Raw genomic sequence first — 15185 nt, forward strand, 5'->3', positions numbered from 1 at the left:
AAAAAAAAAAAAAAAAAACTAAAAAAAAAAAAAAAAAGATAGTACAGAAGGAAAACAAAAAAAGAAAAGCGAAGTGGAAGGTTTGGAAAGGCTTCAGCCAATAGTTCAATTAATGTTTTTCCCTTCCTACTATTGCTTAATATTTTGGGTACCTTTAGTACTTCCTACTATGTACTTGGTATTCTGGTTACTGGAATTGCAGTGGTAAGTCAAATAGAAAGGGTCTTTGCCCTCATGGAGATTACCTGGAAGGAGAAGGATGATGAAAAAAAATAAAACCAATTTGATACAGTGTAAGTACTGAATGTGAAATAGTATGAGTTGCTGTTGTGTGTGTTTGGACAAGAGGTGGTAGTGACAAGGTCACAGGGAGCAGTAGTGGCGGAAATGAGAAGTGTTTGGAATATTGGAGGTAGAACAAGACTTGGTGATGGATTGGATATAGACAGCTGAGGGGGGAAAAAAATCAAGACTCCTCAGTTACAGGCTTGAATAGTTTTGGGCCAACAACTAGTTGTTAGTGTCTCAGTGAGATAGGGAAACTGGTTGAGAAGCAACTTGGAAAAGGAGGATGTAGGGAGGTAAAAAGAGGAGAAGGTGTCAATAGATGTTATAGTGAATATATCAAAGTCTTCATAAGGAAATGAAGGCCTGAAGAAACAGTTTAAGCTGAGCATTTTTTTTTTAAACTAATGTTTGATAAAGTGGAAAATTGTGGAAAACATAATAGGACAAAAGAGCGTGAACCAAGTACACTGGGGAAAACTTGGATTCTTTCTTGGAATCCCTCTGTCTTCAGAGATGAAGATGGTCCTTTCCTCTAGGTATAGGGAGGGCACCTAGTACATAAGGCTCTTATGATCTGCTTCAGGAGAGAAGTAGGAGGTCAGAGAGTCCTTCCGGCACCTGCCGTGTCTCAAATTCTTTTGGCTTAAAACATGTCCTCTGTCAAAGTGGCATATTTTGGAGTGGCATATCCTGATCCCCTTCGAAGGAATTTTACTCACTTAAAGGCAAGTATATTAGTGAAGATATAAACACACTGTCATGTACTTACGTATACATAGAGATAGGTAGTCAGTTCTCACTATTCAGATTCCATATTTGTGAATTTGCCTAACCTGCTAAAATTTATCTTTAATCCCCACATGAATAGTTGTGGCACTTTCATGATCATGTATGGACATGCCCAACACACATTTGCAGCTGTTGAACAGGTGATGGTTTTTCCTCTTGTTTCAGCTCTCATAGCTGTACAGAAGCATTCTTTGTGTTGTTCTAGTGCCACTTTTTTTTTTTTTTTTGGATTTTTGTGCTTTTTGTTGGTGATTTCCCCAAGATGGGCCACCAAGCATAGTGTTGAAGTGCTGTCTAGTGTCCCTTCTGAGTGGGAAGAAGGCTGTAATGTGGCTTACAGAGAAAATAAACATGCCAAGTAAATTTCACTTAGGTGTGAGTTATACCACTGTTAGCCATGAGTTCAGTGTTAATGAATCAACAATAGTAAATAAGGTATCTTTAAACATTAACACACATAAAATAAGCTTATATATTAATCGTTGAGGAAAATGTTTCCAGATGCATGCAGGAATCTGACTCTGTATTAACCCTAGGAGCAATAGTTCAATCTTTGTGGTGTTTGTGGTGACATTATAGAATATAACTATCATGAATAATGAGAATTGAGTGTATATATTTTTGTTGTTCATTTGAGCTCTCGTCTTTAAACTCACCTTTTGCTATTTAAAAAAATTTTTTTTAATGTTTATTTATTTTGAGAGAGAGAGCATGAGCATGCAAGTGGGGCAGAGAGAGAGAATCTCAAGCAGACTCCATGCTGTCAGAGCCCAACATGGGGCTCAGTCTCATGAACTGTGAGATCATGACCTGAGCCAAAATCAAGAGTCAGACGCTTGACTGAACCACCCAGGAGTCTCTGACTTTTCACTATTAGCCTTTAAAATTATGATTTAGAACCAATCCCTGCTATATTCTGTTGGATTTTGTAGAAATTATTTATGCTTTAGAAATTTAAATTTGTAATTTAAAAGTTAATATATATTTTTTAATTTGGAACTTCTGTAGAATCTAGATGTGAAAACAGGGAATTAGGAATGTTAGATAACTTGCCTATCACATGGGTGGTATATGGAAGAACTTGAAAAGAAATTAGATTTGTACCCAGTCATTCTGACTCTTAGCCATCATCCTAATTGGAACCAACAAAACACCTGATGAAAACGTTTTTTTAAGGTAAAGCTTTTCCAATTTTCATTTTCTGCAGTGGCAGAGGTAGAATATTTTTTCAAAGAACTACAAATGTTGGGCAAATAATTAAAAATAAAATATCCTGTCAGCCTGGTGAATTCTCTCCACATATGTAGAAAAAGGAACAATTTTATTACTGAATAAACATCTAACTAGACTGTGATGTACATTATAGGCAGTCTGCCAAAAAAATTACAAAGACAGAAATCTCACTCTATTATATAGCCATGCATATACAGTCCATTACATACATGTGAATTGTCTTTATCCTAAGGAAAAATAAAGCTTTCCATGTTTTTAATAAGCAGAAAGTTAACAACCTAGAGCCAGGAGCCTAGGCAGACACAGGGAGACAAGGCACCTTCCTCCCTGATGTCTAAGATTTGGTTCTAAGGCTCCCAAGAATGAAAGACATTCCTAGGATGTAAACTTGGCAAGAGGCTTATTTAAATGTTAAGAAGATTTACGTACTTCTTAAAGAGAGAAGGGATTTACAACTACAAGTTTTCCAAAGAAAATGCTAAAAGAAAAGAAGGGGAAAGTCTCTCTCCCCTTTTAGAACCTGAGAGAATTCAATTTTTTTTTCTTTAGATTTGTAGTTGCCTTTCAGCTAATCAATCTTTAATAGCAAATGAATCTATTTAACATGGGAACACATGGACTTTTCTTATTTGAGTTAATATTACAAAGAGGTTGATTATAAAATTCGGTTGTTAGGAAGTGATCAAATAGGTCTGCCAGTACAAGATAAGTAAAGGTATTACACTAATTCCATTTAATTTCAGTGGTATTTATATTTTGCTAGGAGAAAACAAAATCAGAATCCTGTCACCCTGGTATTGAGCTGATGGATGTCAAGGTCATCAGAGGACAGTGAACCAAACTGAAATGCACAACCAAGTCTTTATTCACTTACTGCAATAGTATAAGCAGCCAAAAAATGTTCTATTTTTAGTGTTCCGTTCTTCTCATTGGAAAGGTACCAGGCAAGGGTCAGTGAATGACATGCTGTGCAGATGGAAGGAAACATATCACTGCCTAGGAGCCCTGCACAAAAGACTCCTGCTGTTTCATGGGCCTGGGGAAGGCCTTGGAGTGGAAAATCCTGAGTCAGAGTGGAGAAAAGTATATTAGTCAGGACTCCTCCCCACAAGGAGAAGTGAAAAGTACCTCAGTCAGGGCCACCCCACTAAAGAGCTTCTGGATGGAGGCACTAATGCAGAAATGCTGGTGAGCACGGCTGGCCAAGGGGTCACAAGGGAAGGGTGGAGTCCCGGGGTCTGAGTTCTTGACAGCAACTCCCTCCAGAGATTGCAGTGCCCAGGCTGTGCACCAAGTCTGATGTGGGAGGGCAACTTCCTCTCACAGAGCTTTCCAGGCAAAGCCTTTGTAATTGTCAGTGGTTTGGACCTGAAAGGTAATTCATGGGATTTTGGCCTGGAGCTAGACTTCTCCCCTAGACAAACAGCTACCTTCAGAGTTGTAGCGTTGGAGTTGATAGATTGAAGGAAACCTACCCTCTTTTCATCTTAATCATATAAAAAAATCCTAGGAATGTAGAGAAAAGGACTTAGGGAACATACAGCTCTGAGAGGTTTGTATTGGTCTCTACATGGATTTTCTATCTTTGTGACTAAGTAAGCAGGAGTTATAAAAACAAAATTGGCATTCCACTTTTCAACTGGTCCCTCATCTCCAGAATGGGAGCCATCATGAGATCATAGAAAGGCTTCAGATATGGTTAAAAGCTATAAAGTATCTGTACATAGAAGCCTATTGTACGGAGATGGCTCTAGAAAGCAGGAGACAGCACAGCATATTTTAAGCTGGAGGGGCAGTTTTCTGGGTTTCCCAAACTCCACAAAGAAACACAGCTCTTGCTTCTAGCAACATGGAATGAGTGTCCACTAAGTATGTAAAGAATCTTTTAGCTGCTCTTAGGGGTTTTGTGGCCCTTAGGCCCTGCTCAGTGCTTTGGAGACAATAAAACAATCCTAGCATATTTCTGAGTACAGCCTACTCTCCTACAGCATAGGTTTCTAAAACATCAATGAACTCATATGCAGTTGGGAAATAAGAGAATGATTAGTAGTGTAACATGGGCATCACATTATTTACGTGAGTTTTCTTAGTTACAAGGAGCTAGAATAGCTGTAGTATTATAGCTTTCAGGAAGGGGAAAGCGTTGCTAGTACATAGGCAACTGCCCTGTCAGCCCTGTTTTAAGAAAATTTGTTTTTTTTTAATTTTTTTTAACTTTATTTATTTTTTGAGAGACAGAGACATAGCATGAGCTGGAGAGGGGCAGAGAAACAGGAAGTCACAGATTCCAAAGCAGGCTCCAGACTCTGAGCTTTCAGCACAGAGCATGATGTGGGGCTTGAATGCACAGACCATGAGATCATGACATGAGCCGAAGTCAGACGCTTAACTGACCAAGCCACCCAGGCGCCCCTTAATGTTTATTTTTGAAGAAGGGAGAGACAGTGTGTGAGTGGGGAAGGAGCAGAGAGAGAGGGAGACACGAATCGCAAGCAGGCTCTAGGCTCTGAGCTGTCAGCACAGAGCCCATCACACGGCTCGAACTCACCGCAAGATCGTGACCTGAGCCGAAGTCGGATGCTCAACCGACTGAGCCACCCAGGCGCCCCTTAAGAAAATTTAAAATGAGAGACTGCACCCAGGGCTCCCTCCTTGACCCCCAGCATCAGACAGACTCTAGGATGGAGGCAAGTTGCAGTTTCCCCCTTGCCCTCCTTGTCTGTTTTAACCTCCACTTCTTCGGCCTGGTCTCCATTTCCATCTTCGTAGTCTAGGCTCATAAAATTAAATTTAAAAAATTTATACATGCATATACACGCATTCACACACACATGTGTATGTAAAATGATGTAAAGCTGTTGGAGGGGAGCTGAATCATTGGCTCAGTTTGTTTTCTTAATCCGGTGTCTAGGAAAGCATTTTGTGTTATCTTGATTTATTTTCTCCCCTTTAGATTAAAGGATCTCCTCAGTCAAAAAAAGGTGGAGGACCCAGAGAAACAAGATGAACCCAGCAAAGACAACCAGCAGCAGGCCCTAATTGACCAGAGATACTTTCAGGTACTGAACAGCTGGCAAAGAGACTGGTGTTGGTAGAGAACCTTGGTTTCTTTTTTCTTTTATTCTTTAATTTTTTTTTAGTTTTTATTTACATTCCAGTTAGTTAACATACAGTATAATATTAGTTTCAATTATGTAATAGAGTGATTCAACACGTCCATACAACACTCAGTGCTCATCACAAGGGCACTCCTTAATCCCCATCACTAATTTCACCCATCCTCCCACACACCTTCCTTCTGTTATCCATCAGTTTGTTCTCTATAGTTTTTTTCCTTAGCTCATTTGTTTTCTTTTTCTTTAATCAAAAAAAAAAATTTTTTTTTTAATTTTTAAGTAATCTCTTTACCCAACATGGGGTTTGAACTTTCAAGCCCAAGATCAAAAGTCACATGCTCCATCCACCACCTGAGCCAGCCAGGCGCCCTTATTTTGTTTCTTAAGTTCGACATATGACTGGAACCATATGGTATTTGTCTCTCTCTCAGAGACAAAATATTAGCATAATACTTTCTAGCTCCATCTATGTCGTTGCAAATGGTAAGATTTCATCATTTTTTTATGGCTGTTCAATATTCCATTGTGCATATACACATCTTCTTTATCCATTGATCAATGGACACTTGGCCTGTTTCTATAATTTGGCTATTATAGACAATGCTATAAACATCAAGATGCATTTATCTCTTTCTGTTAGTATTTTTGTATTCTTTGGGTAAATACCTAGTAGTACAATCACTGGACCATAGGGTAGTTCTGTTTTTAACTTTTTGAGGAAACTCCATACATACTGTTTTCCAGAGTGGCTGCACAGTTTGACCCCCCCAACAGTGCAAGAGGGTTCCTTCTTCTCCACATCCTTGCCTACACCTGTTTCTTGTGTTGTTTGGATGCTTTTTATTTCTTTTTGTTATCTGATTGCTGTGGCTAGGACTTCCAGTACCATGTTGAATAAAAGTGGTAAGAGTGGATATTCTTGTCTTATTCCTGTTCATAGGGGAAAAGCTCTCAGTTTTTCCCCATTTAGGATGATGTTAGCTGTGTTTTTGTTCACATATGGCTTTTACATGTTGAGTTATGTTCCCTCTAAACCTATTTTGCTGAGGGTTTTTATCATGAATGAACATTGTACTCTGTCATACGCTTTTTCTGCATCTATTGAAATGATCATATGGTTCTTATCCTTTCTTTCAATTAATGTGATGTATCATGTTGGTTGATTTGCAAATATTGAACAACGCTTGCAACCCAGGAATAAATCCCACTGAATTGTGGTGAGTGCTTTTTTTTTAAATGTATTGTTGGATTAGGATGCTAATATTTTATGGAGAATTTTTGCATCTGTTCATCAGCAATATTGGCCTGTAGTTCTCTCTTTCTCTCTTTTTTGAAGTTTGTTTATTTAGAAAGAGAGGTTTTTTTTATTACCAACTCATTTCATTTGCTGGTTATTGGTCTGTTCAAGTTTTCTATTTCTTGCTGTTTCAGTTTTGGTAATTTATATGTTTCTAAGAATTTATTCATTTCTTCTAGGTTGTTCATAATATTCTCTTACAATTGTTTGTGTTTCTGTGGTGTTGGTTGTTACTTCTCTCTGATTTGTGACTTTATTTGGGTTCTTTCTCTTTTCTTTTTGATAAGTGTGTCTAGAAGCTTATCAATTTTCTTGATCTTTTCAAAGAACCAGCTCCTGGTTTCATTGATCTGTGCTATTGTTTTTTAGTTTCTATATCATTTATTTCTGCTCTAATATTTACTATTTCCTTCCTTCTGCTGGCTTTAGGCTTCATTTGTTCTTTTTCTAGCGCCTCTAGGTATAAGGTTAGGTTGTTTGAGATTTTTCTTCTTAAGGTAGGCCTGTTTTGCCATTTAACTCCCTCTTAGGGATTCCCTCTTAGGATTGCTTTTGCTGCATCCCAAAGGTTTTGGACCATTGTGTTTCATTTTCATTTGTTTCCATGTATTTTTAAAAATTTCTTCTTTGATTTTTTGGTCGACCCATTCATTGTTTAGTGCATGTTGTTTAATCTCCATGTATTTGTGGTCTTTCCAGATTTTCTCTTGTGGTTAATTTCTAGTTTTATACTGTTGTGGTCAGAAAAGGTACATGGTATTATTTGAGTCTTTTTGTATTTGTTGAGGCCTGTTTTGTGACCTAATATGTGATCTCTTCTGGGGAATATTCATGTACACTTGAAAAGAGCGTATATTCTCCTGTTTAAGGATGGCATATTCTGAATATGTCTGTTAAGTCTATCTGGTCCAGTGTGTCATTCAAAGCTTTTGTTTTCTTGTTTATTTTCTGTTCACATGATTTGTCCATTGATGTAAGTGGGGTGTTAAAGTTCCCCATTCTTACTGTATTTGAACTTTAATTTTCATCTCAGTTTAATAAGTTATCAGGTGGTAAAGAATATTTGTATTTGTGTGTGCTTATCCTGTTTTATCATGGCATGTCTTCTTGGCTGAAAACACTGTAGGTAGCTAGATTTAGAGTTTGTCTTACTCCTTGAAAGACTTTGGCCTAATTAAAAGTAGGGTAGTAAAAAGCTAATAAGATTTTTAAGATTGGCCTGTAGTTCTCACTCTCTCTCTTTTTTAAAGTTTGTTTATTTATTTACTTAGAGAGAGGGGGAGATTTTTGTTTACTAACCCATTTCATTTGCTGGTTGTTGGTCTGTCCTATTCTCCTCTCTTAAGCCATTTCCCTTTTTATTGTTTGTGTTGTTGCTTTTGTTGGTATTATTATTATGACTGTTATTATATATAAATTTATTTTCTTAAGGTCCTTACATGGTTCTGTTTTTATTTAGACATTTAGTCCCTCTAAATTGTAATTTTCTATGTGGTGTGATGTAGAGATCTTACCTTAGTGATTTTTTTTTTAATGTTTATTTGTTTTTGAGAGAGACATAGTATGAGTGGGGGAGGGGCAGAGAGAGGGAGACACAGAATCTGAAGTAGGCTCCAGGTTCTGAGCTGTCAGTACAGAGCCTGATGCGGGGCTCGAGTTCACAAACCGTGAGATCATGATCTGAGCCAAAGTCGGACACTCGACTGACTGAGCCACCCAGGCACCCCTAACCTTAGTGATTTTTATAGACCATTTATTGAATAGATAGTGATCAAGCCAGCCTGTTTACTGACTGAACTGGGCCTGTGCTCTTATTTTATTGGACTCAAACAGGGTTTTTTAAACTTTGAATTAATTACTAATATTTTAAAAATTAAGATATTTTATTTGTTCTTTTTTCTACCTTCTCTTAAAAAGCTACAGAATCTGGCAACAAATTCCTGCATAGTCCTTATCAGAGCAGAATTATGCCTTTCTCTTGTCACATATGGGCATGTGCTCTTTAGTTAGCCATAGCCCCTGGCCATGCTTGCTTCACTCACTCATGGTCTTACTTGCTTCTAGATGCATTTGAGTTTGCAGTTTCTCATAGACATTCTTTCTCTACTTCACTGAAATGAAACCTCTGTCATATCCACTCATATGCATAGGTTTATTTATTTCTAGACTCCTTAGTCTATTCCATTTTTATACTATTTCCCATATTCTTTTACTTTCTGTAATTTTATAGTAGGTTTTGATACCTTTTAGGAAAAGAATCTTAGGCATCGTTCTTTTAAAATTTTTCCTTTATTATATTTTTAGCACATTTACTCTCCTGGATGAACAGTTTGTCAGATTCAAAAATAGATCCTATTGAGAGCAACTGAAATTGAATTAACTTTTTAGATTAATATTTGGAAAGATGACACATTTACATTTTTTAATCGTCTCAGAAATATGTCTCTAATTTTCTTTAGGCCTTCCTTTATAGCCTTGAATAAAGCTTTATGTATATATTTTTTCAATTTTTTTAAAGAGCTATTTTTTTTTTTTTTTATGTTTATTGACTTTTGAGAGAGAGAGAGTGAGAATACACATGAGTGTAGAGACAAGGAGACAATCTGAAGCAGGCTCCATGCTCTGAGCTGTCAGCACAGAGCCCAACTCAGGGCTCAAACTCATGGACTGGTAGGTCATGATCTGAGCTGAAATTGGACGCTTAACCGACTGAGCCACCCAGGTACCCCTATATATTTTTAAATTTAGCTCTTGGACGTTTCTTGTTAGGTTTATTTCCTAGGTATTTTATAACTTGTATTGCTATCAAGAATGGCATCCTTTCCTCTATTACATTTTTTAATTGGTTGTTGCTGGTTCTTCATATATATGTGTTGATTTTCATTTCCAGGCAATTTTCTGAAAACATTTTTTTTTTGATAACTCTCTTGTACCCAGCATGTAACTGAGTTTCTTTTATTTCATTTTGTTTCTTAGATTCAATTTGAGAGGCTTTGTCCTTTAATAGGCAATTAAACCATCATAGATATTGAGACCTTACTCCTATATCTGCTTTTATTCCTGACATCTTTGTTTTCTATTTATATGTTTTCTAGTTCCATTCTTTTTTTTTTTTTCCTGAAATTTGCTAGGTTGAGATTTGTCTTCTTTTTCTTTTCTAGTACTTACGACATCTGTTATCTTAATTCTTTTCTACTTGTCTAATGTTTACTTTCAAGATACAGTTTTTATCCATATCAAGAGTTTATCAGTATCTGCAAACTGTTTCTGAATAAGATAAGACCTATTTGTGAGTTAGGTTGTTTTTGTTTTAATTCTCATCTCTCTGGTAATTGTTTAAGTCATTTTACTATTTTCTCATTGTTAATACACATTTTTCTGCCAGTCATCTGACTGTGGTCAAGTCATAAGAAATGCTCTGCTGTCAGTAATAAATCTGTGAAGGAGATTTAGTTTCTCCATTAAAATATGTGTAAATACAAGAGAGGGTGCCTGGGTGGCTCACTTGGCTAGTGTCCGACTTTTGGTTTCAGCTCAGGTCATGATCTCACAGTTTGTGATTTTGAGCCCCATTTCAGTCTCTGCACTTGATGGTGTGGAGTCTGCTCAGGATTCTCCCCCACCTCTCTGCCCCTCCTGCTCTCTCTCTGTCTCTCTCAAAATAAATAAATAAGCTATGTGAATAAATACATACATACATACAAGAGAAAAAAAATGTTGAAATATTCTCTCTTAAACTAAAAAAGAAAACTCGTAAGTAAACATCTGAAGTTTTTTTTTTTTTAATTTTTTTTTAACCTTTATTTATTATTGAGAGACAGAGAGAGACAGAGCATGAGCAGGGTAGGGGTCAAGAGATGGGGAGACACAGAATCCGAAGCAGGCTCAGCACAGAGTTCGACGCAGGGCTCAAACTCACAAACCGCGAGATCATGACCTGAGCCGAAGTTGGACGCTTAGCCGATGGAGCCATCCAGGCGCCCCAAACATCTGAAGTTTTATTACCAGGAGACCTATGAATATAGCTTGAAGTATGAGTAGGGACAAAGATCCGAGATCAAAATAGTATCTTGTCTTTATGCTTATGTAATTATTTATTAAATGATATGGGCTTGATGGAGGTAAATATGGAAATTACTTTCCTCCCCCTTTTTTAAAAAATGTATTTGAGAGAAAGAGAGAGAGAGTGAGCAAACCAGGTAGGGAGAGATGGGAGAGAGAGAATCCCAAGCAGGCTCCGCACTGTCAGCACAGAGTCCAATGTGGGGCTTGAACTCATGAACTGTGAGATCATGACCTGAGCCAAAACCAAGAGTCAGATGCTTAATCGACTGAGCCACCCAGGCACACCTACTCTTTTCCCTTTAAACTTGCCATTTTGGGTCTCCTCCTTTCCTTGGATGATATATAAGGTAGAACTCATAACTTTCAACAGGGGGCGTATAGTCACATATTATACATGTTAAGATATTTAAAATTCACTCCAGGCATTGATAATATTAGGGAATTACTGTTAAATTTCTTATATATAATAATGGTGTTATGATTTTGTAGGAGAATATGCCTATTTTAAGAGATGCATACTTAAGTATTTGAGGATAAAATTTTATCATGTCTATATTTTCTTCAGATGATTCAGCTAAAAATAGAGTGAGCAAATATGGGAAAATGTTAACAGTTGTTGAATCCAGGTAATGATTATGTGGGTATTTATGATAGTTCATTTTATGTATCAACTTGACTGGGCCATGGGGTGCCCAGATATTTGGTTAAAGATTATTCTGAATATGTCACATATGAATATGTGAGGGTGTTTATGGATAAGGTTAACATTTGATTTGGTAGACTGGATAAAACAGATTGCCTTCCCTAATGTGAATGGGTCTCATCCAGTCATTTGAAGACATGACTAAAACAAAAAGGGTTAATAAGAGGGAGCCTTTGAGCTGGGACATGAGTTTTTTCCTACCTTCAAACTTGAATTAAAGCATTGTCTCTTCCTGTGTCTTAATCCTGTGGGCATTCAAAGTAGAAGTATTTCCTTGACTCTCCTGGGTCTCCAGCTTGCCTACTGCAGAAATTGGGACTTCTCGAGAAGTTTCCATAATTTTGTGAGCCAATTCCTTAAAATTAATCTCTTTAGATGTATTTATATACATATACATTGTTTCTCTTTCTCTTTAGAGCCTTCATTAATACAGATTTTGGTACTGAGAGTGGTTGTAGAGGAACAACATATTACGGATGAGTTCTCTGAATTGGGTCTGGGGTTTCCAGAATTGGCATGATGTTTCCAGGATTTTTGTATAGAATGTGTGGGACTTTATTATTCACTGTCCTTACACTTTGGCCTTTAATTGAAGCTATGAAACAAACAACAGGAAATGACCCTTTTAACATCTGATTTAGCTTAAATATGAAGAGATAGAATTAGAGAAATGTGAGACTCTAGCTAAGGATATATTGATGATTATTTTTCCCTGTGTGCATTGTAAGAGGTCATTCATAACTACTTTCAAGTCTAAATCATTTGAAATGCATTTCGCTTTTCTATGAAATCTGTAGTTCTCATTAGAATTACATGTTTAATTCTGTTGATGCAACTACTGTACTTCCAAAACATTACAGGTGTCAGTTAAAGAGCTTCTTAATGTCCAAAATTAATTCTGAAAATGATGATACATTAACATAGAAAGCACTCCTGTAACCTAGACCACTTGGATAGGACTATGATAGACCTTTCAACTAAAACATTATCTTTTTTTAAAGGTGCTGAGTAGCATCAATTCAGTTGTTCACAATCCAAGAGCTCCAGTAATAATTCATAAACGGAGCAAAGGAGGAGCCCAACATTTTCATAAAGATTTTGTTCAAGACTGTGGATTTGAGCATCTTATTCCTACAATAGAAATGTGGGCAGATCAGCTGACTTCCCTAAAGGTAAAGGGTTGAATATTCTTTATTATATAGACCCTACTGTACTTTCATCTTCCTCTTTTTGGTGTCTCCATGCTGCAGCTTTTCCTGGCCCTTATTTCTCCTCAGATGTAATATTTTGTTCTTCATTCATTTTAATTGGGGATTTTTTCCTTCTTCATATTTGAAATAATTTTCCTTCTTTCAAAACTGTCCACATTTGTTTATTCTGTAGAGCAGTTAATAGTCCAGAAGCAGCCAATACTACTTTTACTTATTCTATCTATCCATGGAAGATAAAAATTTCTTCACTTTCTTTTTTTTTTTTTAATTTATTTAATTAATGTATTTTTATTTTAATGTTTTATTATTTATTTTTGAGAGAGAGATAGAGGCAGAGTGCAAGCAGGGGAGGCGCAGACAGAGAGAGAGGGAGACACAGAATCCGAAGCAGGCTCTAGGCTCTGAGCTGTCAGCACAGAGCCCGACGTGGGGCTCAAACTCATGGACTGTGAGATCATGACCTGAGCTGAAGGCTGATGCTTAACTGACCAAGCCATCCAGGCACCCCCCCCTTTTTTTGTTTGTTTATTTTAGAGAGAGAGAGAGAATACAAAGAGGGGAGAGAGGACAGCAGTGCTCTAAAGGGCCAAGCACTGTGCCATGCACATAGTAGATGCTCAGTAAATGTTTATTTACCAGTCTTACTTACCAATTGACCAGTCTTAGAGTTTTAAACTTACAGTAGCTTTGTCCTTTGTGCACAGTTTAAAATAGATTAGGACAGGAGCGCCTGGGTGGCTCAGTCAGTTAAGCATCTGACTTCAGGTCAGGTCATGATCTCGTGGTTCATTAGTTCGAGACGCTCATCGGGCACTGTGCTGACAGCTCAGAGCCTGGAGTCTGTCTCGGATTCTGTTTCTCTCTCTCTCTCCGTCCCTCCCCCACTCGCGTGTGCTCTCTATCAAAAATAAATAAACATTAAAAAAATTAAAAATAAAATAGAGTGGGACAATTTGTCTAGGCCAAGAAGATTAAGTAGGCTGTCATGAAGACTAGAATTAATTTAATTTAGAATCTTTTAAGTTAATTTTTTTCAAGATAAAAACCTGCCTGGAGATAAATGCTATAATAGATGAATCCTGAACACATTATCCTAAGTGAAGGAAAGCTTGTCACAAAAGGACACTTACTGTATAATTCCACTTTATGTGAAATGCCCAGAATAGGCAAATCCATAGAAACAGAAGGTAGATTAGTAGTGACCCAGGGATTGGGGACAGGGAAGAATGGGGAGTGGCTGTGAATGGGAATGACATTGCTTTTGGGGGTGATGAAAATGTTCTGAAATTAGATAATGGTGATAGTTGCACATCTCTGTAAATTGATTAGGATTACTGAATTGTACACTTAACAGAAGGTGAATTTTATGTTAGGTGAATTACATTTCAATAAATCTGTTATAAAATATTCAGGTTTATTTTTTATCCATCAATAGTTAAAAAAATAAGTACTTAAATAACATATAGTACTAATAAATAACATAATTACTTTAAACATCTAGAGTTGACATAATCAAGGGGTATCTTGGTGGCTCAGTTGGTTAAGTGCCGACTCTTGATTTTGGCTGGGGTCATGATCTTCGAGCCCCACATTGGACTCTGCCCTAACAGTACTACTTGTACTGCAAGACATCACTAGCTTATCAACTTAAATTTTATTAGAAATGTTTGCAGAGCCTGCTTGGGATTCTTCCTCACTCTCTCTCTGCCCCTCCCCTACCTGCGTGTGCTCTCCCTGTTTCACAAAATAAATAAATTAAAAACAATAGATTGGAGATCATCAATATATCATGTTTTGTGTAAGCCCTATATTTACCTGGAGAAAGCAATATAACAGACTTTTTCTAAAATGGTAATGATATTTTAAAAAGATACTGATTGGGGCGCCTGGGTGGCTCAGTCAGTTAAGCATCTGACTTCGGCTCAGGTCATGATCTCATGGTCCGTGAGTTTGAGCCTGGCATCAGGCTCTGTGCTGACAGCTGAGAGCCTGGAGCCTGCTTTCGAGTCTCTGTCTCCCTCTCTCTCTATACCTCCCCCACTTGTGCTGTTTTTCTTTCTCTCTCAAAAATAAACATTAAAAATAAAAAAGGTACTGATGATGGTTTGATTTTATATATATATATGTATATATATATGTATATGTATGTATATATATGTATATATGTATGTATATATATATAAAATATAAATACACACAATTCTTGGTTATATATATATGTGTGTGTGTGTATATATATATATATATATATATATATAAAAGTTTTTTTTTTTTTTTTAACATTTATTTATTTTTGAGACAGAGAGAGACACAGCATGAACGGGGGAGGGGCAGAGAGAGAGGGAAACACAGAATCGGAAGCAGGCTCCAGGCTCCGAGCCATCAGCCCAGAGCCCGACGCGGGGCTCGAACTTGCGGACCGCAAGATCGTGACCTGAGCCGAAGTCGGACGCTTAACCGACTGAGCCACCCAGGCGCCCCTA

The 15185-nt window shown here is 37.2% G+C and overlaps 1 protein-coding gene across 3 annotated transcripts in view; it reads left to right on the forward strand.

Annotated features, from left to right (window-relative positions):
* CEP70 (centrosomal protein 70) overlaps window positions 1-15185 on the forward strand; it is a 70210-nt gene that overhangs the window by 47114 nt on the left and 7911 nt on the right. For all 3 annotated transcript variants that reach the window (XM_049628754.1, XM_049628753.1, XM_049628755.1), the window contains 2 exons: window positions 5264-5369; window positions 12493-12663. In XM_049628754.1, the coding sequence (XP_049484711.1) occupies window positions 5264-5369; window positions 12493-12663 (277 nt within the window). The remainder of the gene's footprint in view (window positions 1-5263; window positions 5370-12492; window positions 12664-15185) is intronic.

Source organism: Panthera uncia, chromosome C2, assembly GCF_023721935.1.
Source record: "Panthera uncia isolate 11264 chromosome C2, Puncia_PCG_1.0, whole genome shotgun sequence".
NCBI lineage: Eukaryota > Metazoa > Chordata > Mammalia > Carnivora > Felidae > Panthera > Panthera uncia.